Consider the following 27827-nt stretch of genomic DNA (forward strand, 5'->3'; position numbering starts at 1 on the left):
ACTCTGCACAGGTGTTCCACTTAATATACAACTCGATTTTCGAATTGCATTTTAAAGAAGGAAAAGTAAACAAGGATAAACAATTTATAAAAAAATATACACAGAATATAAATGTTACACTGAAAATATTTAGAGAACAGATAGAACATAATCTTTAATGCAAATTATAAAAACTAGCCATGGGAAAGTTGTAGTGTGTGCACTGAGGGAAAAAAGATCTCAGTATCATGTCATTAATGTGAAACTAACAAAGAAAGGAGGCCTTTATAAGGTTTATATTTGCTTTATTTGGGGAAGTATTTCAGCCTTATCAATATGTCAAAAGATATCTGAAAGCACTTGAGTTTTAATTTAACATTCTTTCCAATCTTTTTAAAAAGACATACTGGTAAACAAATGACAGATTTTGACTCCTCTAGTAGGCTACCCTTCAAAGAAAACTAATGATCTCTAACTAGTGAGACAGATCTTAAAAAATAAAGAAACAGAATTAGTTCCTAGGAAAATTCTAACATTCATAACAAATTATCCAGAAGAAGCTTAGTTATATATGATTTCAGTATATAATGGAAGAAATTTTTAGTGATTGAAATTTATTATTTTCCCCCATTTGCAGGTACTGAAGTGCAGTAAGTATTTTAATCAGTTAGTTTCTGCTGTTTAGAAGACTTAATTGTTCAGCTTCTGTTTGGAGTCATTCAACAAAAATCTGAGATCCTACCATGAGCAAAATCTAAAGGTAAGTATGGACATGAATCAGGTCTGGACGTTGGCCCCAGGGAGAGCCTGGTCATTGGACTAGTTAAAAAATGAAGTGCTACAGAGGCTTAAGATTGAACTTCAAAAGAATTTCAAAGTGATAGAAATTCAAAAGAAAGGAGGTATGATGAATTATTATTGTCATTAAACTGAAATGTTAATTTGTTTCTGATATGTAATCATATAGTTTATTGCCTTAAGATGAGATAGATAAATAGATAGATGATAGATAGATAGATAGATAGATAGATAGATAGATAGATGATAGATAGATAGATAGATAGATAGATAGATAGATAGATAATACTATTTTATTGGTAGCTACAATCGGAAAAATAATTGAGGACAACAAAATTAAGTGGGATTTTTAAAATGCAGTGGTGACAACATGATGACCTAACATTATCATTCTAAAGCAGGGTTTGTTAACCTCAACGTTATTGATATTTTGAACCAAATAACTCCTTCTATGTGTGTGTACAGCAGGGGAGAGGCCGTTCCATGAATTTGTAGGATGCTTAGCATCATATTGGCCTATACCTACTCACTAAATACGAGTAGCAACCTCTGCCACAGTTGTGACAACCAAAAATGTTTCTAGAAATTGCAGTTGAAGACCACTGCTCTAAAGCATCCTTCAAATGTGAGTTTAGATATCACTTCCTCCAAGAAAGGATTCCTGAGCATCCCAGATGAAATATATTTTGTCTCCACTATATGTTCCTGAATTATACCTCTAGATAACTGTTCTTATTACTCACATGTACCTCCCTATATACTCTAAGTTTCCATGTGGAAATTGTGTTTCCATGTGGAATTGTGTTTTATTCACTATTAGTTCTCCACATGTAAGGCACCCCTGTGCATATGTGTTGAGCAAATTAGTGATGAAACAGTAAGTAGCTGAACTGGACAATGTAGTGAGGAGGGGCTCTTTTGTGTTTCATAGGCTGCCAGTAGAGGCCAGTAGCACACACCTCCCCCCACCACCAGTAATGACAACTAAAAATGTTTTCAGACATTTGTCCAATGGCTCCTATGGTGGTAAAAATTGCCTCCAGTTAAGAATAACTGCTCTGAAAGATTGTACAGAGAAATGGTAAATATTTACTATCAAAGTTCAGTTTTTATTAAAGAGAAAAATACATTTTGCAATACTTGCTTTATCTTGCCCAATGAAAATAATTCAGATACAGTAATGGTTTTGGGGTCAGATATGAAATGAGATCATGGTATCCAGTGGTTATATGACTGTAATTAGTTTAAACTTTTTGAGCTTCTGTTTTCTCATTTGCAAACCTGGGGAACTAATAACTACTATATAGATCTCTTTCATTCAATAAATATTTATTGTTAACTATTGCCTGCTGGTCAAATTCTGTCCTTGGCTCAGAAGGTATACAATAGTGGCAAGAACTAGTACAGTCTTTACACTTACAAATTTTCTACTCTAGAGTAAGAGAGGGATGGTATCCAATTGTCTACCATATAAAATTTAAATTACAAACTGTGAACAAGGATTCTAAGGAGTTATATAAGAGTCTATAAGATTTTATATAGAAAGAGCAGATGACCCACACTGGGATGTCATTAAGATTTCCCTGAGGCAATCTTGCTGACACTTGAATTGTGGCTTGACGGGTATGTGAAAACTAACTTTGGAAGGGGGGGAAGAGAAAAGAGGCAAGATTAAATGAGGGAAGGTGTGAAAGCACATAGCACAAGGCTTGCCTGATACTCTGTAGAAAAATCAATGAATGCAAGCAACAGATTATAAATAATGCCAATACTGACAAAAATTAACAGATAGGAATAGGACATTAAGCAAAGTGGCATCTGATTCAATATTTTTCCTGCAACTAAATGCTATTTACAATTCATTTTACAGAATTCTAAACTAAGATAATGGTGTTATGATGATACTAACATTGTTAAAATAAAATAGTCCTTTTGGAGAATAGAATATTGGTGCCTTGAACATCTTCACTTTCTGGGTATACAATTTTCCATTATATTGTATCATATGGTTAAATTCTCCAGTTAGGAAACAACAAGGATTAGCACATAGTCCAGTTAATAAAGCCCCACTATTCCACTGTGCTAACAGTCCCTTTGAGAACTCAGCCATCAGTTACACAAATCATTTGGCCAGGAATGGAGCATTTACCATATGTATGAGTTACTAATTTCCTGGACATTATCAGCCATTAGCTGGTTTCCTGTGTCCCAGCAAATGCTGAGGTAAGTCTTGATTGCCAACATTGCGCATTTCAAACATTAATCCATAGGCCATTTCCTCCATCTAAGATATAATAACACTCTATCTGTAGTCTCTATCTGTAGTTCTTTTGTCAAATACATATGAGAAAAGGTCAGAAAGTTCAAGTAAGGGAAATGTGTACAAAAGAAAAGCCAACAGTGTACTAGTGTAATTATGTGGGTGAAACCCTTTATTAAAATTTTGGGAATTTGATTGGCTATGAGCATGAGTACTATGGAACAGAATGAATTACCAGGAAGCTCCCACACAGCATTTAGGGGTTTCCTTACAAAGTGTGTTCAAATGCATAACCATTGTCCTTCCCTTCCTTCCTAGTCTATAAGTGTTGTTCTTTGACTAACTAGAATTCCCAAGATGCGGAAGGGATACAGCTCATACATCTTAACGCTGCTCAAAACATCCCCGCTTATGATCACCCATAAAGAATGTCACCACTATCTCTCCCTCTTTTATATTGGTGACATCGAGACGTTAAAAAAAATCAAAAGGTGCATCATCAGACAAAAAAGATTGAAGGTGCATTGACCAAGTAACTGGAGCATTATTACTTTTCATTGTCAGTATTTGAATTCCTGACTTCTTTAATGTGCAAGATACCACTACTAATTTATTTACAATTAGAAATTATTTGCACAGTGAAACATTTGAACAGTATAATAAGGAGGTAGTCTGTTTTTAACATTGTGAGCATTACTGACATGTTATTAAGGTTAAGAGTTGTCCTGTCCTTTAACTTTACGCATACATCTTTTGCATATCATTACTCTGAATTACTTTGGAATCTCTTTATGTTCCTTTCTAGCTCAAAAATGTCTCTAAATGGAAACTTTTCAAGGTCAAACTTTGATAAATGATGTCATTCATTCAATCTTAGACATTCCTTTAGAACTTAATCATTTACTGAGTATATTACATATAGGAGTCATAATTTTAATACTTTTATCAAGTGGAATCACTATATAGAATTATTTGACTATCATGGTTAAATTATGTCATGCAAACATCAGAATGACATTTTCTAGGTTATATATAGGTCAAAAAACATAGAATTGTGCAAAAATAATCTTCATATAGTTATGTTTATTTACATATTTACACATATTTGTTTTTTGTGATATATAACTATGGCATACATATATATATATATATGTTATATTAATTACATTATGCTATTAGGGCAAGCTCAATTGTTGCGATGAGTCCCTAATTAAAGAAGATTAATTTCATTTACATTTGATCAAGAGGGTTCTCATCATTATTCATGCTCTGACAATCCATTAACAAGGACATGTTCTCTGAATAATCAGCTAGGTGAATTTTTTTATATATAACATTTATTATATCGTTTTTGCTAGATGTTGTCACTTTTTATTACAAAGTAGCCGGTGTTTATCCTAGAAAACTAGAAAATACAGATGTGAGCAGCCTGGGTGGCTTAGCAGTTTAACACCACCTTCGGCCCAGGGTGTGATCCTGGAGACCCAGGATGGAGTCCTGCTCTGGCTCCCTGCATGGAGCCTGCTTCTCCCTCTGCCTGTGTATCTGCTTCTCTCTCTGTGTTGTCTCATGAATAAATTAATAAAATCTTAAAAAAAAATACAAATGTGCTTACTGAAGAAAATGAAAATCACTGTACTTCTGTATCTGGAAATAACTGTAGATAGGATTTTAGTTTATTTCTCTTTTTTTTTTTTTTCTATGCAAAACAGTTTAAAAAGGAAAACATAGGGTAATACCAATTATCATTTCCCGCTCTCCAGTTGATCCTGTACTATAACTGTTTTTCTCTTAAGATTCAATATGCTTAAAAAAAATACCATTTTAGTGGATGCATTTTATGGGTTCACCATAACCTATCAAACTACTACTCTACAAAACCTATGCCTACCAGGATTATTCTTTCCTATTTGATATCATTCAAATTTTTCACATTCAAAATTTATATTTAATTGGACTTGTCCGCATGTTGGATTTTTTTAAAGGTAAGTTTATAGAAATTTATTTATTTATTTATTTATTTATTTATTTTAAATTTATTTTTTATTGGTGTTCAATTTGCCAACATATAGAATAACACCCAGTGCTCATCTCATCAAGTGCCCCCAAGAGTGCTGGTCACCCAGTCACTCCCACCCCCTGCCCACCTCCCCCTCTACCATCCCTAGTTCGTTTCCAAGAGTTAGGAGTCTCTCATGTTCCGTCTCCCTTTCTGATATTTCCCACTCATTTTTTCTCCCTTCCCCTTTATTCCCTTTCACTATTTTTTACATTCCCAAAATGAATGAGACCATATAATGTTTGTCCTTCTCCGATTGACTTATTTCACTCAGCATAATATCTTCCAATTCCATCCACGTCGAAGCAAATGGTGGGTATTTGTCGTTTCTAATGCCTGAGTAATATTCCATTGTATACATAGACCACATCTTCTTTATCCATTCATCTTAGAAAGAAATTTATAATTTAAACTCAAAGTAATTTCTGGAAAATCCAAACAAATTCATATCTCAATAATTTATGACTTTACCAAAATATTATATTTGTATTGGTTTTAATAAGTACAAACTTCATAGTAAAAATGATATCTTGTGGGATTCCTGGGCGCAGTGGTTTGGCGCCTGCCTTTGGCCCAGGGCGCGATCCTGGAGACCTGGGATCGAATCCCACGTTGGGCTCCCAGTGCATGGAGCCTGCTTCTCCCTCTGCCTATGTCTCTGCCTCTCTCTCTCTGTGTGTGACTATCATAAATAAATAAAAATTAAAAAAAATGATATCTTGTTTTTGCCTCCATTTAATTACTAGCAATATTTATGACAATGTATAATGGTACTGGCCATATGCATTTCTTCATCTGTAACTTGTTTGCTTATGTCTTTTGTTAAAAAGTACTTTGTTACTGGGGCACCTGGGTGTCTCAGTCGGTTTAAGTGGCCAACTCGATTTTTGCTCAGGTCATGATCTCAGGGTCCTGGGATTGAGCACCACATCTGCCTCCACCCTCAGCAGGGAGTCTGCTTCAAGATTCTCTCCTTCTGCTCCTTCCCCAACTCGCACTCTCTCTCTCTCAAATAAATAAATAAATCTTTATTTTTAAAGTACTTTATTATTAAAAAAATGCTAACCATCATCTGAGCTTTCAGCATGTTGTAATCTTTTCACTGGTGGAGGATCTTGCCTAGATGTTGATATCTGTGGAGTGTTCAGGGTGATGGCTGCTAAAGTTTATTTAGGGTGGCTGTGGCAATTTCTTAAAACAAAAAATAAAGTTTGCCACATCAATCGACTCTTCCTTTCATGAACAATTTCTCTGTAGCATGTGATGCTGTTTGATAGCATTTCATCCACAGCAGAACTTTCAGAATTGGAGGCAATTCTCTTCAACCCTGCCACCACTTTATTAATTAACTTTACGTGTTATTCTAAATCTTTTGTTGTCATTTCAAGGAACCACTTTCTTTGCTCATCCAGAAAAAACAACTCTTCATTCATTGAAGTTCTATGATGAGATCGCAGCAATGCAGTCCCATATTCAGGCCCCACTTTTAATTCTAGTTCTCTTGCTGTTTCCACCACATCTGTAGTGACTTCCCCCACTGAAGTCTCAAACCCTTCAAAGTTATCCAGGAGGTTGGAGTCAGTAAATCAGTACCTTGATATAATATTACTTCCTTTTCTGGGAGTTTAGAAAATTTTTGTGTGCTGTATCCATTGAAAGTCTTCTCTAACACAATAAACTTCCTTTATTTGCTACTGTATGCTTAAAAAGTGGTAATATTCCTACATAAATATCTGATTAGGGTTGCCTCTGAAGCCAGATCCCTAAGGATATGTATGTGTTTGTATCCCCAACAACATGACATTCTTCTCATGGAATGTAAATTAATTTTTGAGTGATCATTATTTCAGCACATTATTGATCATTATTTCTATCACAATTTACCTTGAATTAGAAGATATCTTAATCTAAATTTTACTTTGCATTGGGCTTATCAAACAGTTCTGTTCAGTTACCTTAAATGTGAACACCAGGGAAGATAGTTTATGTTTGACATGTGAATATAATTCCCAAATAGATCCTAAGAGTTTAAAACATTCATCAGTGCAAGAAAAAAGACTGAAAGTTTTTCAACAGAATAAAAAATGTATCTTTAGTATAGTTTCATCTAAAAGTTTATTTCCTTTATTGAAATATGCAAAGTTGCCTAAATCACTTTTCCAGAGATGTCAAAAAAAAAAAAAAAAAGAATTTCAGTAGGGAAAGGAAGTCTATATTTGTTTTGAATTTGACCATTTTTCTGAAGCTCAATATTCTTTTTTGTTTGGAATGCTTTTTGATATAGAGAAGGAGTAGATTTGCTTGCATAGACTGAGATGTCAGCTCCCACTGATTTGGCCAAGAGACTCCGAATTTCATGGTGTGTTTGAATAATTCAAGTAGTGGGTAAAATGTGTATCCTAGAGGTGGTGAGAAAAGACAATAAAGCTGAACATGATGCCTAACTCATTCACAGTACTCAAATTTCTATTTTTTTTTCCTACACTGTAATGCATTTGTGAATAGCTCCCATAAGTGTCTAAGTGATATGGATCATAATATAATAAATACAGGATGCACAGAAAACCAGAGATCACAAAGGCCTACCATTCAATTTTGTTATTGTTAACTTTAGGCTCCACTTTCAGACAAAAGGCAGACATGCTGTGGAGCTGCAAAACGCTTTTGTATTTAAGGAATAATTGCATTGAAAAATCATGGCTACTTGTTATAAATAAACATCTTTTAAAAAGGTATGTACTTTGTGGATGTATATGGATGTGTATATGCATATATAATGTATATCTAGGTTATTTAAGGCTTCTAAAATGCATGGCTTATCAATCTTCATTTTCAAATCCCTGATGTATGTCTTCTTAACAAACAAAAATGTCCGTCTTGTCCACTGCTACCACCACCACCACCACCATTACCATCAATAGTTAGAATGATTACTTTGAGCCATTTTTGGTGGGCTCAAGGATTATAACCTCCTAGATATATCCTATATCTAGTTAGGAGTGACTTAAAGAAATATCCCTCAGCAAAAGTTAGTTTATAATCACAACAGTTTATCAGTTGAATTGTTAGAATAATCTATACTAGTCATTCATTCATTAAACAAAGATTTATTAAGTTCCTACTTTGTAAATCCAGAACTGTAACAGATTCTGAAGTGCATTGTATTAATGATTTTGTTAATCTGCTATTGTCATTTTAGAAATCAGGGAGTGCCATCACAACATGGCCCAATATGACACCCTCACTTATAGAACCTCAACAACAATAATTTGGCATTCATCCATGGACAGAAGTGCCTTTGTGGAATCTGTGGAATCTAACACCAAACACCAAGAGAGCCAGAAGGTGTCATACACCTCTGTTTCAGGTAATGCATATAAACACCCTGTTCTCAGCTTTGGACACTGCAATGACTTGTGAACTAGTTCCAGCCCCCTCAGTTCTGGCCTGGAAGTCCCTGAAGAACACTGTCTTAGAGAATCACACATGAATGAGAGAATCCTTGTGGAAATCAGTTTGTCAGGGGAAAATTTCCAGCATATCATTGAGGCAAAGAATAAAAATAAATAAATAAATACTTAACAAATGTGTTTTGGATGCATTGGAGAAGGCAAGAGAAAATTTGACTTTACTCATGTTACCCTTCCACCAAAGTGGGACAGTTTGGTGCTGAGAAAGACCATCTCAGCTGGTGATTTCACCCAAGACAGAAACTAAGAGTTCATGAGTGAGTGTCCATCTTCTCCAGATATGTGGGATGCCTACAAAAACGTCTACTTCTCTCTTGCTCAATACAGAGTATCAAGTCATGGCTGCATCACTGGAGTGTAAGATGAGGCTGGGAAAGTGGCAGATAGGATTTTCAAAGGGCATTAAAGGGATACAGGTCCTACTAACTACATTGTGTACTCCAACAAGAAATAAGCCTATAAGGTACTGTGGATGCCTCACCTTTTAACACTTCAACTATCCCACAAGTCCTATGCCCTTGGATTCTGAGCACCTCATTCACAGAGACACACCCCACACTGATGGTGGTGAGAGTGAATTTAGATAGACAGCTAGGGACCACATCAGAAAACCAACCGAAATCTGTGGGCCAGGAAGATACCACAAACTTGAGTTTTGCCTCCATCCTTCAGAAAGCAAAAGAGAGGTTATTGGCATCTAATTTGGTATATTGTAGGATCCAGAGAAGGTATACAAGCTTAAGAATTCCACCACAAGAGGGAGCAAGAAGTATGAAGCAGGCTTGTTCAGACAGTCTAAGAAAGCCTCAGAATCCCAACCAGCACTACTGAAAAGTATTTCCTTCCTCAAGTCAGTCAGTGAAAACTAGAGGAGATGACTACTACTTCAAGGAACATTAAAAAAAAAATGACATTACAAAAGTATTTTAATAGTTTTCCAGTATTCAACCCCAAAGATATGAAGATCTGCAATTTACCTGATTATTTACAACAGCTGTTTTAAAGAAACTCAATGAGCTAAAAGAAAACACAAAAAGAATTCAACAAAATCATGAAAACAATACATGAACAAAATGAGAAATTTAACAAAGAAATAGAAATTGTTAAACACAAATGAAACAAATTCTGGAGATGAAAAATACAAAGAATGAAATGAAAACTGCAATAGAGAATATCAAGATCAGATTGGATCAAGTAGAAGAAAGAATAGATGAAGTAGAAGATGAGACCTTTGAAATTATCCAGTCAAAAGAGAACAAAAACAACAAAAATAATAAAAATAATTTTAAAAGGATGAATAGTAGAAGGCTATCAAATAAACAATCTACAAATTATTGGAGTTCCAGAAGGAGAAGAGAGGAAAAAAGGAGCAAAGAGTTTATTTAAAGAAATAATGATTGAGGCCTTCCCAAATCTGAGAAGAGATTTATATATGTAAGTTCACAAAGCACATATATCCCCAAATAAATGTAATTTAAAGTTATCTTCTCTAGAGGCACCTGGGTGGCTTAGTTGGTTGCGTGTCTAAACTCTTGGTTTCAGCTCAGTTCATGATATTAGGGTCATGAGATTGAGCCCTAGATCAGACTCCATGCTCAGCAGAGAGTGCTTGACATTCTCTCTTTCCCTATGCCCCTTCCTCTGCTCATGTCTCTCTCTACAGATAAATAGATAAAATTTATACGTAAAATAAATAATTACAATCTTCAAAAAATAAAATAAAACAATCTTCTCTAACACATTATAATGAAACTGCCAAAAATGAGAGATAAAGAGAACCTCAAAAACAGGTAGAAAAAAGAAGCGTGTAACTTATAGGGGAATCTCCACAAGATTATCAACGGATTTCTCAACAGAAACCCTACAAGACCAGAGAAAGTGAGATAATATAATTAAAGTTTTGCGAGGTGGGTGGCAGGGACAAAAAATAAAAACAATGAAAAAAAAATGCCAACCAAGAATATTTTTTCTGATAAAATATTATTTCAAAAATGAGGGAGATGTAAAATCTTTTCCAGGCAACATAAGGCTGAGGGAGTTCATCATCACTAGACTTGCCTTACAAGAAATTCTAAAAGATGTTATTCAAGCTGAGATGAAAGTACGCTAATTAGTACCATAGAAACATATGAAAATAAAGAAGACACCAGTAAAAGTAAGTAGAAAGTCAAAGTCAGAATACTCTAATTTAACATGGTGAAGTGTTAAGCACTTAACTCTAGTATAAAGATTAAAGAACAAAATAATTAAAAATAAAAATAAATATAAATATTATAATTTGTTAGTGAATACACAGTATTAAAAGAGGTAAATTGTGATGTCAAAAAAATAAAAGTAGGGGGACTCCTGGGTGGCTCAGTGGTTGAGCATCTGCCTTCGACTCAGGTTATGACCTGGGGTCCTGGGATCAAGTGCCACATCAGGGTCCCCGCAGGGAGCCTGCTTCTCCCTCTGCCTATGTTTCTGCCTCCCTCTCTGTGTCTCCCATGAATAAATAATAAATAAATAAGTAAGTAAGTAAGTAAGTAAATAAATAAATAAATAAATAAATAAATAAATAATTTTTTGAAAACCCATAAAAGTAGGGAGGTAAAAGAGTTTTTATATGCAATCAAAGTTAAGTTATAATCAGTGTAAAATAAACTGTCATATCTATGTTTTATGTAAACTTCTAGATAACCACAAAATAAAGACCTATAGTAGAAACATGAAAGATAAAGAGAAGAAAATCAAAGTGTACTATTAAAGATAATCATCAATTCACAAAGAAAGGCAGCAAGAGAGTAAGAAAGGAACACAAGAGCTACACAACAGCCAGAAAAAAAAATTAAGATGATTTTAGTAGGTCCTTAACTATCAGTAATTACTCTAAATATAAATGGATCAAATTCTCCAAACAAAAGGCTTAGCATGACTGAATGGATTAAAATCAAGACCCAGCTATATACTAACTATAAGAGATTAACTTTAGTTTGAAGGACACACATAAGCTCAAAGTGAAGTGATGAACAACATTCTCCTAAACAATTGGTCAAAGGAGAAATTAAAAGGGAAAATGATAGATAGATAGATAGATAGATAGATAGATAGATAGATGATGGATAGATCTTATACATATCTTGCAAAAAATGGAAATATAACATACCAAAACATATTGAGTGCACAAAACCAGTTCTAAGAGAGAAATTTATAGTGATAAATGAATATGTTAAGAAAAAAATCTCAAATAAACAACCTAACTTTATACCTCAGGGAATTAGAAAAAAGAAGAACAAAACAAGCCCAGAGGCAATACAAGTAAGGAAATTAAAACAGAGCAGAATGATAAAATAGATATTAGAAATACAATAGAAAATGTCAAAAATATGAAAGAATCATATACCATAATTAAGTGGAACTTATCCTTGGTGTGTAAGAATTGTTCAACATACACAATCAGTAAATTGATACACCACGTTAGTAGAATGAAAGATAAAAATCACATTATCATCTCAATAGATGCAGAGAAAGCACTTGGCAAAACACAATATCTTTCATAATATAGACTCTAAACAGCATGGATATAGAAGGAATATTCCTCAACATAATAAAGGCCATAATTGACAAGCTCACAGCTAACATCATACTCAATGGTGAAATGTTGAAGACTTTCCTCTAAGATCAGGAACAAGACAAGGATACCAATTCTCTCACAACTTTTATTCAAAATAGTAATGTAATTTCTAGCCAGAGTAATTAGCCAAGATAAAGATATAAAAGGCATGTAAATAGAAAAAAAAAATAAGTAAAACAATCTCTGTTTGCAGATGATATGATCTTATATAGGGATAATCTTAAAGATTCCACTGAAAAGCTATTTATTTATCTTTTGGAAAAGCTATTTAAATGAATAAATAATAACAGTAAAGGGTACAAAATCAACATATAGAAAATAGCTTTTTTATACACTAACAATGAATTTTCTGAAAAATAAATAAGGAAAATAATCCCATTCAAAGCAGCCTCAAAAAAATAAAATAAAATACTTCGTAATAAATTTAACCCAAAAGATGAAACTACAATTATGATGAAAGATAGTTGAAGAGGACACAAATAAATGGAACAATTTCCCATGTTCACAAACTGAAATAATTAATGTTGTTAATATATCCATACTACCCAAAGCCATAAAAAAATTCAATACAATATCCATCAAAATTCCAATGGTAATTTCAAAAAAAAGAAAAAAAACAATCCAAGAATCTTATGGAACCATAAAAGACACTGAATATTCAAAATACTCTTAAGAAAGAAACACAAATCTGGAGGAATCACACTTTCTGATTTTAACTATATTATAAAGCTATAATAATCAAACAGTATAGCACTGGCATCAAAATAAATATATACGCCAGTGAAGTAGAATCTAGAGCCCACAAATAAATCCTAGCATTTACAGTCTGATAATCTTTAACAAGGAGCCAAGTATACTCATTGAAGAAAGCATCATCTCCTCAATGAATGGTGTTGGGAATATTCAATAATCACATGCAGAAGAATGAAACTGGACTCTTATATTATACCACTCACAAAAATTAACTTGAAGTGCATAAAAGACTTAAACATAAGTCTAAAAACCATAAAACTCCTAGAAGAAAATAGGGCAGCCCCAGTGGTGCAGCGGTTTAGCGCCGCCTGCAGCCCAGGGTGTGATCCTGGAAACCCGGGATCGAGTCCCACATCAGGCTCCTTGCATGGAGGCTGCTTCTCCCTCTGCCTGTGTCTCTGCCTCTCTCTCTCTCTGTGTTTCTCATGAATAAATAAATAAATAATTCTTAAAAAAAAAGAAAAAGAAAATATAAGGAAAACCTCCGTGGCTCTGGTCTTGGCAACATTTTTTTTTTTTTTAATATGACACCAAAGCACTAGGAACAAAAGCAAAAAAAAAAAAACAGGTAGGATGACATCAAACTGAAAAAGCTTCCACATCACAAAAGAAACAACAAAATGAAAGGCAATCTATAGAGGGAGATAGATGCATTGCAAAAGCCATTTGTGTAATAGTGCTTAATATTCAAAATATATAAGCACTTCATGTGACTCAATAGCAACAGAAATTTAAAAAATGGGTAGAAGAACTGAGTAAATAAGTTTTTCCAAAGAGGACAGTACAATGGCCAGCTGGTATGTGAAAAGATACTTGATATCACTAATTATCAGGAAAATGTAAATCAAAACCTCCATGAAATATTACCTCATACATGTTAAAATAGCTATCATCAAAAAGACAAGAGATAACAAGTGTTGGTGAGGATGTGGAGAAAAGGGAACCCTTGTGCACTATTGGTGGGAATGTAAATTGGAACAGCTACAATGGAAAACAGTATGAAGGTTACTCAAAATATTAAAAAAAATAGAACTACCATATGATCCTGAAATCACACTTCTGGTTAGATATCCAAAGGAAATGAAGACAGGATAGCAAAGAGATATCTTCCCTTCTACATTAATTGGAACATTATTCACAATAGCCAAGGTATAAAAACAACCTACATGTTCATCTATGAATGAATGGATAAAGAATATATGGTGCATATACAGAATGGAATATTATTCAGCGATGAGAAGAAAGAAAATCCTGTCATTTGTGACAACATGGATAGAACTTGAGGGCATTTTGCTAAGTAAAAGAAATCAGATGGCAAAAGACAAATGCTATATGATATCATTTATATGTGGAATCTTAAAAAGCTGAATTCACAGAAACAGTTTAATGGTTGTCAGGGGCTGGAAGCTGGGGGAAATGAGGAAATGTCGGTCAAAGGATACAAAATACGAGTTATAAGATGAATAACTCATGGAAATCTAATATAGAACATGGTGACTATCATTAATAATACTATACTATATACTTGGAAATTTCTGAGAAGGTATATCTTAAATGTTCTCACCACCCACCCACACAAAACGAAAGAAATGATCATTATGTGAGGTGATAGTGGTGTTAATTGAGCCTACTGTGATAATCATTTTCCAATATGTTAAGTGTATTAACCATCACATTGTATACCTTAAACTGACACAATGCCTTATGTCAATTATATCTTAATAAAGCTAGAGGGACAAGAAAGAAATCAAATATCCAAGCACCACTTAAAAAACCTAGAGAGAAGAATTTGCAGGTTTATAATTTTCTTCAATAGAACAAGGTTTTGGAAACAAACAGAACAAGGCTTTTGGGTTCAAATCTAGCATCACTGTTGACTACCATTGTGAACTTGGGTCATCCCTTGTCTCTGCATCTGTAAAATGTGATAATAATATCTACCTCCCATGATCCTAGTAAGGATTAAATGGCATAGTAACTATAAAAAAAAAGCTTATTTATTAACATAAAGCAGGTAGAGGGTATTATTCTAAGTGAAATAAGAGAGAGAAAGATGAACACCATATGATTTCACTTATATGTAAAATCAAACAGACAACCAAACAAAAACAGCAGACTCAAAAAGACAGAGAACAAACTGATGGCTGCCAGAGGCAAGGGGGAATAGAGGGACAGTGAAAAATGAGTGGGAAATACAGGCTTCCAGTTATGGAATAAATAAGCCATGCAGATGAAAGTTTCAGTCAATGAAATACAGGGGAATACAGTCGATGGTGTTGTACTAGTGTTGTATGGTGATAGATGAGGTGGGGTGAGCATAGCATAACATAAAGAGTTGTCCATGGGGCACCAGGGTGGCTCAGTGGTTGAGTAGAATCTGCCTTTGGCTTAGGGCGTGATCCTTCGGTCCTGGGATTGAGTCCTGCATCAAGGTCCCCACAGGGAGCCTGCTTCTCCCTCTGCCTATGTCTCTGCCTCTCTCTGTGTGTCCCTCATGAACAAATAAATAAAATATTTTTAAAAAGAGTTGTTCAATGACGATACTGTACTATACTGTACACCTGAAGCTAGTATAGCATTATATGTCAACTGTACTTCAATTAAAAGAAAAAGAAATGGAATTTTCTTTATCCTGTATATCCTATTGTCTGTTTCTTTGCCTCTTTTAGAATAGATACACTTATGGGACTTAAAGAGAGTCCCACAGCATCCCAATGGTAAATGAGAAAACAAGGTAGATCACATGCTTTAGTATTTCACAGATTTCTCCATGCTGATATCTTAAATTACTAAGAATAAATATATAACATATAGTACTAACATTATAATTCATACAATAATTTTCATTAAGGTACACTACAAACTAAGATACAGAAAGCAATTAAAGTCGTCCAGCCAGGGAGTTTCTATCTCTTCTCATGGTATTTTCTTATGGTTGGATACTTGGTCACTTATGTAATACTCCCAAAAGGGAGGAGTAATGATTTACCTGACTGGTGAGTTTAAAAGCAAGAACTCAGTAAGGGTGACTCATTTGCTCCTTCCCTTCTCCTTGCGATTCCATAGACAACACATTCACTATTTTCTTCTAGGTCTAGTGATACAACATGACTTTATCCCTTTTCAGGGAGGCCCCTACTTCTCCGGCACCTGCTGTAACTGGATGGATAAATCTAATTTTGGCATTCAATATTTAAAGACTCATTTCCCTCATAATTTCCTAAGCCACATCTTCCTAATACAGTATTACCAGTAATTGAATCAATAGTTTGTTTTTGGGGCTTTTTTGTTTTGTTTTGTTTTGTTTTGTTTTTTTTTTTTTTTTTTTTTTTTTTTTTTTTTTTTAAAGATTTTATTTATTTATTCATGATAGTCACAGAGAGAGAGAGAGAGAGAGAGAGGCAGAGACACAGGCAGAGGGAGAAGCAGGCTCCATGCACCGGGAGCCCGACGTGGGATCCGATCCCGGGTCTCCAGGATCGCGCCCTGGGCCAAAGGCAGGCACCAAACCGCTGCGCCACCCAGGGATCCCGTTTTGTTTTGTTTTAATTTGGTATTCTCTTATTTTTTCAATGGGATAAAAATCTACATGGGACAAAGGGATGCTTTTTAATTAGGTTCTTTCAATCCAAAACAATGGTGACCAGAGATAGGATCTTTTCCTTCTAACAAATGATTAAATGATTAAAGGAACAATGATTAGGAACAAATGATTAAAGCCATGAATGGGGATTGTTCATTATTACTTTCTTAACAGTATATAAAGAAATGAGCCATTAATTGAGATCAGCCTGTGGTGGATACATTCTGTTCAGAGAGGCAGGATGAAGGAGTTGATATTTCTTGCAAATTGAATGAAGAGAACTTGTAGTCCACAGCATCCTGCAATAAGAAAGTATCAGGACACCTGGTAGAAACCCCAACTTACAAAACAAATTAAGGTAAATTTTTTCATTGATTTGTGTTTCTGTCAAATGCTGGGAAAGCAGGAAATTCAATTAGAGCACATACCCACCATTCCACCAAAGAAAATATACTAGAGTCCTTGCAAAAGCACGGGGTAACAACCTGATTATGTAAATCATTTTGTAGAAGCTAATACAAATATTTAACTTCAGAGGATTCTGCTTCAAAAACTTCAAATAATTAACAAATAGGATTAAGATCAACCCTGACAATTTCAATATTGGGTTTTGTATCCCTGCATTCAGCATTAGGATAAAAAAAATGAGGTAAGTTGCCATAGCCAACCAAGCAAACACTCACAAATATTTTATAGACATGTGAAAGACCAACCACTAGTCTTTCTTTCACTGACAACTTCAAAAATCTCCATCATGAGGAAAATAATACTTGGTGTTTGTGAGAGATGTTCTTCTGTTGGAAATGTCTTTCACAAGAACATGTGACAAAGATTCATTTTAGGAAATGACACAGAGCAAGGTTTTCATTACATGGCATCAGTCATCCAAGAGTAATGAACTGTGTTAAAACCAACATTGGACTGCCACTCTTTGAAATTACAGTTATTTAAAGAACATTTCATAACAGTGGTGTAGGATATCTTGTCATCTCTTTACATCCACCAGTACAACTGAATAACATGATTTGAAGAAGTTAAGTACTGGAAGAAAATATTTACTGATTCGATTGGATTTTGGTTCATATGAAAAATATTTTCTAAGAAATGCACCATTATGATAGATTGAAACCAGAAAATTCCTACAAAAAATAAAGGAAGGGATGGTGGTATATCTCTCTCTTCCATATTAAGAAGAAGGTGTGGGATAAAGATGATAACAAAGCCCAGACATGTTAGCTCCCTAAAAAGTCTGCTCTATTTTGAATTACTACAGAAATTTTTTTCATAACAATCTCTTATTATGACATTATACTGTAATTTGCTCTCTTCATTTCTTTTTGATCTCTGTTCAAATATTACCTCATCATAGACAATCTCTCTGACCACTCTATCTAAAATGCATCTCAGCCCCACCTTCACCCCCATCCTCATACCCTATATATTTATTATCCTTAGCCTCTTTTAATTGTCTTAGAACCACTTCTTATTAACTAATGTATTGTATCTCTTTGTTCATTTTCTGCCTTCCACCAAAGAATGTGATCTTCATAAAACTGGTTCAGTGTCTTTAGCATGTAGAGCAATCTTGGTACATAGTAAGTGTTCAGCATAAATGTGTTGAAAGACTAAGAAAATAAAAGAGATTTCTACCTAAACATTAGGCTATAGTCCTTATCTCCTTGGGGTTATGGGGATTTGGGGATCTGAACAAATGATAGCATCTAGAGCATTCTATAAAGTAGGCCTTCCTTCATTAACTAAAATCCTCTCTGATCCTTTGATTCTGTTGAAAACAAAACAAAACAAAAACACCAGGACATTATTTTTAGAATATTAGCATCTCCAGACAGCACTTGCCCATCATTATATTAAGTATTGCTTGCCTACTGAACTTGCCTACTGGTAACGCAGTAAGTCCAACCCTATTGTAGTGACACATGGATATCAAATAACCTGCTTACTCTCATATCCCTGGTATGGTAAAAGCAAAGATTATTAGCAGGGCCTCAGATGACAGCACATGCCTGTGCATTCAGGTTGATAACAAGACACATCATGAGGCAAATGTTCAAACCTTAAAATTTTTTTTCTGGAGCATTCTATAAAGTGGGCCTTACTTCATTAACTAAAATTCTTCTACTAGAATATCACCATTAGGGTTATGTATTGGGGTAATGTATTTTTAAATTAATTTTGTGCATTACATATTTTAATTTACAGAATTTATTTTCCTGTAGTCACTAATTTTTCACTTTTTATCACTTCTGATCTTAAGTTAAAAAAACTCATAAAAAATTTAAAAAAATTTAAAAACCCTCATGTTTTGTTTGTTTGTTTTTCCTGAAAGAGAACTGTTAAGGTCATTGACTTATGGAAGAGAATTACTTTCCTCTGGTCCCAATCTGGTTTCTGCCATAGTTGACATGGGATTTTTATACTATTCTTGGTGTGCTTGACATCCTCTTGGACACTTGGTCTCTTTTGTGATTGCTTAACTTTGATTTATTCTACATGTCTCACAGTGAGGTGAATCACCTTTGGCAATTGGAATAGCATTGCTAATAGTAGACCTGAAAAAGCCTTCTATAAGGGCCTTGAGGAGGGGGTAACTCCTTCTCTGTGAACTTTTCATCTAGAAGGAGATATGCTCTGTTTACTTGTGTTCAGAACTGCCAGATAGAAAATAAGAAAGAGGCCTGCTGCACTTGAGATAACTCAAGGCAAGGCTGGTAGTAATTCCTATCATTCAATATTAGAGCCATTCCAGAGCCTCCAGATTTGCGTTCTGGAAAACTTAGTTTCTAAAGCTGCATAGCCTTCCAGTGAGGCCTCAGTGAGTAATAATGTGCAAGAAAGATTTCTTCAGGAGTCAGACAGGGATTATATGACTGAATAACCAATGAGCTTACTGTACTGACAAAGCTGGAATTATATTCCTACCCCCAAGATTTGGTATATTAACGATTTCTGCTGGTCTTCCTTTAGGTTCATGTATCTTATTTTTTATCTATTGTTCTGTACTGTGGGAGTTGGGACAGATAACTTGTCTTTTAAGCTTATGAGATCTAAGCCATGAGGAGAAGCTGTGTCTGAGCCCGCTAGGGATGATGGCATCACCAGATGTGCTTATAGGATGAGGCTTTGAGGTAGGCTTCTTTGGGGAAGGAATGAATGCATGCCACCCATAATGTATAAATGGGAAGAATGGTGTAATGGATGTTGGACAGCCAAAAAGATGAACTATTCTTAATTTTCTCTATTAGAGGCAAGGAAGCTAAATTATTCATAAATCCCAGACTCTTTTGCAGCTAAGGGGGAAATCATATGACTCAATTTGAGCCATTATGATGTAAACACAAGTTCCTAAGTTAGGTTCTGGGAAAGCTTTTAAAAGGACAGAATCAGCCAGAATGATCCGTTAGCTTCAGATCCCTGCGTCCTTTTGTTGTTCTTGGCTTAGATGGGGCTATCACACCTAGGCTTTAGAAATAACATGTATATGTACAGATAAAAGCCACCCATAAGGAATGGCACACAAGCCTTGTTCCTTGAGGGCATACCACAGCATTTGCCCTTCACTACCCATCTACAAGCTTCTCATTAATAAGAAAAGAAACACCTATAAGGTGAAGCTATTCTTAGCTAGTGTGTCCTCAGCTCTTTTCTTCTTATGCTTACAGAGACATAGTCCTTAGCTAATGATTTTCTTCTAAATGCTTTGAGGCTGGCAAGAACCATAACAGCTAATATTCTTATCTGGAGCAATCCAGGAACAAGCCCAGGAGATAGGCTAAATGTTACAGATTCGGAATAAGAGAGAAGTTTTATTCAACTTGATTCTCCAACACCTAGCACAGTGCCTGGCACATAGCAGGTAATAAAAATATTTGTTGATATTTATTATATTTCTCAAGAGACTGTTTTGAAATGATATACTGCTTAAAGCAAACATTAGACTTTATAGAAGGTTCAGTAACATATTTGAATGTAATGAATAACAACATTCATTGAATAATTAACATTTATTGAATTCTTTGTATAATCTAAGCACCATGATAAATTTTTTGTGTATTTTTTAGAATTAACTCTGACAGGTGTCCTTAGTCCAATAATCTGAATATTATTATTAGAGTGTTTAAGAGATATTTAAAAAACTCAAGTAAGTCCACACATCCGGGTGGTATCAGAGCCAAAATTCAAGGCCAAGTTTCTCTCTCCAAACCTACACTCCTAACCACTATGTATTACTAAAATATTCTAAATCTGCTCTCCTCAAAGAAACATTTCCTTTGATCCCTCAAAACTCTTTCTGACAGAACAGCAAGTATACAGAAAATGTTAGTCTGTATTAATGGTTATACATTATTAATCAATTACCACTTACTGGATGATTTATTGTTTGATTCCTCTTAGTTGACAAATCAGTTGAATTTTTCATATGCACACATTGGAATAAGCTAGCTAGAGTGATTCCCTTGGAGAGCTTCATGTTCATTCTGGGTTGCTATTGGGAACTTATATTATTTGTAGCATTTTTGCTTTAAAATCCTGGAGTCTTTTATTTTATTTATTTTTTTTATCCTGGAGTCTTTAAAATGTAGCATCACAACCTGCATCGTAGGATATTGATAAGAACAAGAATGCAGGAGGCGATTCAGTAGATACTTAAATGGCAAAAAATATAGTTCAAGTTTCACACACCCTGCAGACTGCAGGTTTATATGATAACAAATTACAGTTATCACCAGGACAAAGGGGGGAAAAAAAGCCATGAAATCCAATAGCTCAGTGAGAAATCTGCTAATACAGGTGGTCAAGCTTGTTCCAATTCATTGTCAAAGGGAGGCTATTTATTTGCTTCTAGGTAGTTAAATTACAGAGCCATTTATTGCTTAAAGTTTTCTAGTACTCAGATGTGAATCTAAAGCTCTGGGCTTTAGATTCAAAGTCTGTGAAAAAAAAGAGGAAAAAGAATTTACTCCACAGACAGCATAATTGATAAGGTAAAAATCTTTCAGCAACCCCAGAAATAAATTAAGTGCCTCTAAACATTCCACTTGGAATCTCCTTATATTGTACATTGTGCAGTGTACGTGGGGTTTGGGCTAAGGGTAAAGATGCTGGCTATAATGAACAACTTTTTAGAAGCTCTTTAAAATACATTCCCTTTGATAGCATCCTATTTAGGTGAGAGGTCAGCAATTGGGGTACACCTGTGTGTGTGTGTGTGTGTGTGTGTGTGTGTGTGTGTAAAAGAGAGGGAGCCAGGCAGAGACTTGTGTACCAGAATGCTTAGAAACAGAGAGAAAATAGTCATAATGGCTCCTCAGTAGTTATAAAATCAATGCCAACTTTGCCTGTTGTGCAAGATGATAGTGATTTTTATCTAGCAAGTAAAACTACATATATATTTTTTTTCTCAGAACACTTGAAACAGTGGAGATTGCACACCCTGTATCCATTAAGTTATAAACTGCCACAACCAATTTCCAAAACTTCTTAATCAATAATCAAAACTTCCATCAATAATCAAAGGTGTTCCATGATAATTTTTTTCATAAGCATTTTTATAATGATATGCTTGTCAGCTGCTTTTCAGTCCATTTTCAAGTTTTATATCTTGCATGTATCCAGCAACTACATTTTACCATTACTTTCCTGGGTATGAGTTCTTGCTTAAGTTGCCAGGTAACTTGACTGTTTTGCCAAGTGACCTTTAAACCAAGACATGTATGTAATTTACTTATTAATTACAAATATTAACTCCAGCCATCTTAGTTCATGACCAAATTCGAAGCTTCCAGGAACAGTCTTGAGGAGTACATTACACAGCTGAAAGAATTCAAGTTCTAATTTATACAGCTTTGAAAAACAACTAAGGTATCATAAAGGGCAATAAGTTCACCAAAGTAATCTTTGTGAGAAGTGACCCACAACCAAAGATTAAGAGATATGAGTGGTATCAGCTTGCTAAAAGACATCTGAAGTGGAAGAGAACTCAATATCCCACCTCTGGTTCTCTCAGGTTGAAACTGGAAAATATTATCAGGAAATGTTTGCAATCAAAACAAAATCCAAATGGCTGAAAATTTTATGGCTTGGTCATTATATCACTCAGTTCTTATGGAGATAGTGAAGGGTAAGGATATACATGAATATGACCCAGATGTATTAGGTCTAAATTTCAAGATCTGTTGGCTCTTCTACCTAACTTTTGAGAATCCAGAGGCAAATAAATTCAGCAATAGTAAACAGAAAATTATTTTAAAATATATTTGCATGTGAATAAATGCAAAATGACCATTAACCTAAAATAGATATGTATCAAGCATATATATGCTATAAATGATTTTCTTAAATTTTTTAATTTTGAAAATAATCATAGATTTACAAGTTGCAAAAACAGTATAAAGAGATCCCACCACACACTTTCACCCAGTTTCCTCAAAGTTTACATCTTACATAATTATTATAAAATATCAAAACCAGTAAACTGACATTGATATGCCTGTATACTTCTATGCCATTTTATCACATGTGTAGATCCTTATAACTACCACTGCAATCAGAATTCAAATCTATTTAAAATGCTCTTATTTATTTTCTTGAATATACAGATGCATTATGATTTCACATAGAAATTTCCAGACTACTTGTTCTACATACAACAAATGAGTATCAGAAGTTATTAATCTCTAGGATATTTCATCTAGTAAAACTATATATAAAGACTGAAGTGAAATTCTAACAATCTAGACAATGTATGCTTTGGTTAAATTCATTTCCCTGCATAGATCAGACAAGTGCATCATTCAGCTTTCAGCATTCCCCGACATGAGAGTGAACAATTTTTTAGCAGTTTACCAAGGACAACTTGCTGAGAATCATACTACTCTCAAACTGTTTATTGGTGAAAGCCTTAGATACACACACATACAAACACATATGCATGCACTTTCTTCATCAGGTAAAATAGAGCACTTCACAAGTGTCCTTAAAGCGCTAATGAGGTCGCCGTAACAAAAGAGCATATTAATAATTATATACAAAGAAACAATTAAATAAACCAGCCAGGTTCTTCCAAGGCAAACCTAATATAGGGTTTCTTGTCTTCCCTAACAAGTAAGTATAATTCAAATTGTTGCAAACTCCAATTCTGATTCAGCTCACAGTAATGAAGAAATACACGATCACAGAAGGAAAAAAAAATCTAAACACTGATCTTACCTTGGCCATCTGTGCCTGAACGCCATTTGCCTTGAGAGATGCTACTGCTTTCTGTGCAGCTGCAGGACTGTCAAAATCTACAAAACCATACCCTGTAAAAACACAAAAAATCCTTGTTAATACTGCATCTGTCATTTTGGTGGAAGGTGTGCTTGTGGTCACACTTGCATTCATAACTCTTGCAATTACCATAAAGGCTCTCAACCTATTGGCCTTAACATGTCAGGGAAGATAGCACAATATCATTAAACATAAAACTGCAATTCCCTTATTTTCTGGAGATTGCTTTGTGGAGATGAGGTAAACCGTAAGCAATCTGATTTGGGCTAATTTGATGGGTAAGGTAATGCATTATTTAACCACGTCCCTCTTTCTTTGGTGAATCTGCTGCAAGAATGAGGACCACAAATGCTGAAAAATATAGAAAAGTCTATGTCTAAAGTTAATTTTCAAAATCTCAAAAAAAGTTGATGTTAATAAAAAGCCTTGATAGAACTTAAATTTATTACCAACAACCTCAACAGTGCTTGAAACACAATACACATTTGATATATAAATGTATGTTGACTGTGTAAATGAAGAAAGTTGTAAATGAGAGTCAGGGTCTGAATTGTATTCTAGTTGATATTTAAGCCTATGCTAATGTACCACAGGACCTTGTCTCATTCAATGATAATATTAAATAAAGTGTTTTAACTCTTAAGCAATCTGTGATAGAGTAATTATATATTCAAGGCTTCTTTTAAAAATAAATTTTAAAAAAGACCCATGTCACTTATTTATTACTTTAGTATAATCTGAAAAAGTTCGCTATACTGTTCTCTTCCCTTCTGCCTGTTTGAGTGTTGTATACAGAGTGAGGCTAGAGGAATAGCTCGAATCAATGAAGCAGCATCAGTGAAAGGGGATTCTCCATGCCCATAAACTAGCTGGTGTTAGTCCACGGCTTAGCCTAGAATATTTCAGCTGCCAAGAATATTTCAAAATAAAAAAGCTCAAGAATGAGTATGTGGGCAGCTTTGTGTAGCATGTCTAAAAAGTCCATCATATGTATCCTCTTCTCATCGGTCAGGCAGGGATTTGCTCTGCACTCTCATACTTGCTCCTCTGAAGTCTGGAGGTGAGCAAGCCTACTAACCACAGTCTGTGACCCACCTCCCCATCACCAAAGAAGAGCGCGAGGGAATTCAATTACCAAGTTGTTTCTTTTAATTAACTTTTTAATTTTCTCCCTTCGAATCCCTTCTTCTTTTTCTCCCTCCCAGCATGTTATCCTAAAATGAACTTGTTACACAGCAGTGTACCATAAAATGCTCTTGAAAAGCGGGGCAGAGAAGCTGTGAGTTTGTGTTTCTCATCCAAAGGGAAGCCTGTTCTGTTAAGTCCCACTAATTCCTCTCTTCCTACAAAATTCAAACTATGTGAGTAATAGGAGTATTACCACCCACTAAGATGAGTCAGATAGGGGATATAAAAGCAGAAAGAGAAAGGGGAAAAAGAACAAAATAAATCAAGAAAGAGAGTCAGGGGGAACAGAGAGTAAAACTAAAATGTAGACATTATTTCCTATGTAACATGTAATGTGCTGGGTGTTTGACATGTTGATCCCTGGGGAAATGATGACATCAGGCCTTACTGGCCTCATGCCCATTCACGGATACATACAGAAACAGAGGCTCAAGAGAGGTGGCATAACTAACCCTGAACCAGCATGCTGCTTAATTGGCAGGTCCAGGATTAGAAGCAAAGTCCTCATAAGCCCTTGCCAAATACACCACACAATGAACTACTATATAATCCCACTTTGCAAACTCTCTTGAGTAGCTCCTGAAGCCCAACAAGCAGAAGACACAATTCTTGAAAACTCCTCGATTTTGCCATCAGGGCACAGAAGACAACAGTTCCACAAACAGATTCAGTGCGGTTCTTCAGCCAGTACATTTATTCATGGGGTAGTTGAATTCTTAGTAGCATGGGCTAAGTGAGGTTTGACAAGGCACCCCCTCCTGCTTCATGCTTTGATCAATCATCCTCATCCATTCACATGCTCATTCTTTCATTCAACAACAAAATCCTATTTCAGGCACTTTGCCAGGCACATGGTATAAGGAGTTAAAAAGAATAGCCCACTTCCCACCCTTACGCGTTTTCAGAGTTGAGTTGAGAAATGGACATGAAATGAATAACTGCACAAATGAGTCTATAATTACCAAATGGTAGTCCTTCCTTGAAAGAAAACAAAAGCATATAAGATAGAATCTAACAACAGATTGCTCCTCATTGAAAATTAAGGAAGCAGTAGCAAGAAATGATTTGCATTTCTTAAAATATCCCTCCAACTGGCTTTTGCTGAAAATTGAATGGTTATGGAGAAGGTGGGCAGCAAGAATGGAATCAGGAGTAGATTTAGAGGCTATTACAGCAATCCAGACAAATGGTAGCCAGCAATAAAATGGAGGGGATAAAGTGAATGATTTGAATCATACTCTGGAGGCAGAATTAGCAGGACTTAAAGATAGATTGACTAGTTTGGGAGTAAGGGAGATACAGATGACAAGGATTACTACTGATTTTTCAGCAGAAGCCACTGGGTGGGTGGCAATGTGATTTACTGAAATGGGGAGCCTGGAGGAGGATCCAACAGGGGAGAGGGAAAATTAAAATATCGGTTGAGTCAGAAACGCCTGTGAGACATCTAAGTAAAAATGTCAAGGAGCAGTTGGATATATTAGGCTGGTGCTCAGAAAAGAAGATAGGATTGGAAATATAAATTAGGAGGTCAATAGCATAAATATGTGGTTTACAGAGATGGAAAGAGACAAAAACGCCTAGTGTAAGCAGAAACCAAGGGCCCAGGTTTGGAGCTTGAACAACTTCAGTATTTAGGTGTCAGGTAATAACATGAGATTGCAAAGGAGGCTGCAGGAGAATCAGAGAGAAAGGGACTTTTGAAAAGGGAATAGGATGTCTCAAAGCCAAGGGAAGAAGATGTTCCAACGAGAGATGTTCAATTGTCACGTGCCCCCAACAGTGTGAGCAAGATGAGAGCATGCAAATGTCCAGCGTGCTTAGGAACGTGGGTGGCACAATCATGATTTGCTTCAGGGAGGATTGGTGAGGACTGAAGCCTGCCAGACTAGTTGAAGAGTGAGAGAAAGAGGAGGAGGTCGAGAGATTGCTTGCAGGCCTCCTCCCTGTTATCTTGCTGGGAAGGAGAATTAAGAGATAGGTCAGCTAGAAAGTGATATGAGGTCAAATGAGTTGTTTTGGTTTGTTTTAAGATAGGAGATACCATGGTTTTTAACCTTAGCTGTACACTGGAATCACCTTGGGAGCTAAAACAAAAACAAAACAAAACAAAAAAACAGTGTCCATTTCTCACTCCCGGGAAAGTAAAACAATATCTTTGGTAAAGTGGCCCAGGTGTGTGTTCCTCAGCTGATTTCAGTGGGAAGCCAGGGAACTACAGAGGATTCGTTCAAGTTATTCAACAGATCCTTATTTGTCATACCCACTATGGGACTGTTTCTGGCAATTTCAGATAGGGATAGGAATGATCAAGCAGGAGGCAAGAGATCAAAACTTCAGGAGGGCAAGCGGATAATCTATAGACTAATGTTCTCCAAAAGTGAAGGACTGAGAGAATCTGGAACACATATGCCATGTTGCCCTTACTCTTTGCTCATTGCAACTTGAAGGCAGAAAAAAAAGATCACTTTTGGTTAATGAATGTTACTTATTTGTATGTACCCAGTTACTGGGGCTGTACTTAACACATAGCATGCGCTTAATAAAGATTTGTCAAAGTTAATGCAAAGTATGTTTGAAAGATGCTAATACTTCTCAGACTAGAGTGGGAATCAACTGATTAAAATGTCTATTAATACATTTTGACTATAACGAACAATATAAATGCCAAAAGGTCCCAGTCTGGCTCAGCCATGCTGACACCCAGCCAGGTGGCTCTTGATTTCAGGACTCTCTGCCTCTATTCCAGCATAGCAGCTTCTCGGACTCCCTCCCTTTCCTTTCACCCCCACACATTACACAGGATATTACAAAATCACAATGCTATCTCCAGAGCT

The 27827-nt window shown here is 35.3% G+C and overlaps 1 protein-coding gene and 1 long non-coding RNA gene across 25 annotated transcripts in view; one reads left to right on the top strand and one right to left on the bottom strand.

Annotated features, from left to right (window-relative positions):
- RBMS3 (RNA binding motif single stranded interacting protein 3) overlaps positions 1-27827 on the bottom strand; it is a 1287947-nt gene that overhangs the window by 386523 nt on the left and 873597 nt on the right. For all 21 annotated transcript variants that reach the window (XM_025461062.3, XM_035705246.2, XM_049099705.1 and 18 more), the window contains one exon: positions 23743-23834. In XM_025461062.3, the coding sequence (XP_025316847.1) occupies positions 23743-23834 (92 nt within the window). The remainder of the gene's footprint in view (positions 1-23742; positions 23835-27827) is intronic.
- LOC112668659 (uncharacterized) overlaps positions 19897-27827 on the top strand; it is a 58163-nt gene continuing 50232 nt past the window's right edge. For all 4 annotated transcript variants that reach the window (XR_003141771.2, XR_003141773.3, XR_004808725.2 and 1 more), the window contains exon 1: positions 19897-20389. This is a non-coding gene — a long non-coding RNA (uncharacterized LOC112668659). The remainder of the gene's footprint in view (positions 20390-27827) is intronic.

This window comes from Canis lupus, chromosome 23, assembly GCF_003254725.2.
Source record: "Canis lupus dingo isolate Sandy chromosome 23, ASM325472v2, whole genome shotgun sequence".
NCBI lineage: Eukaryota > Metazoa > Chordata > Mammalia > Carnivora > Canidae > Canis > Canis lupus.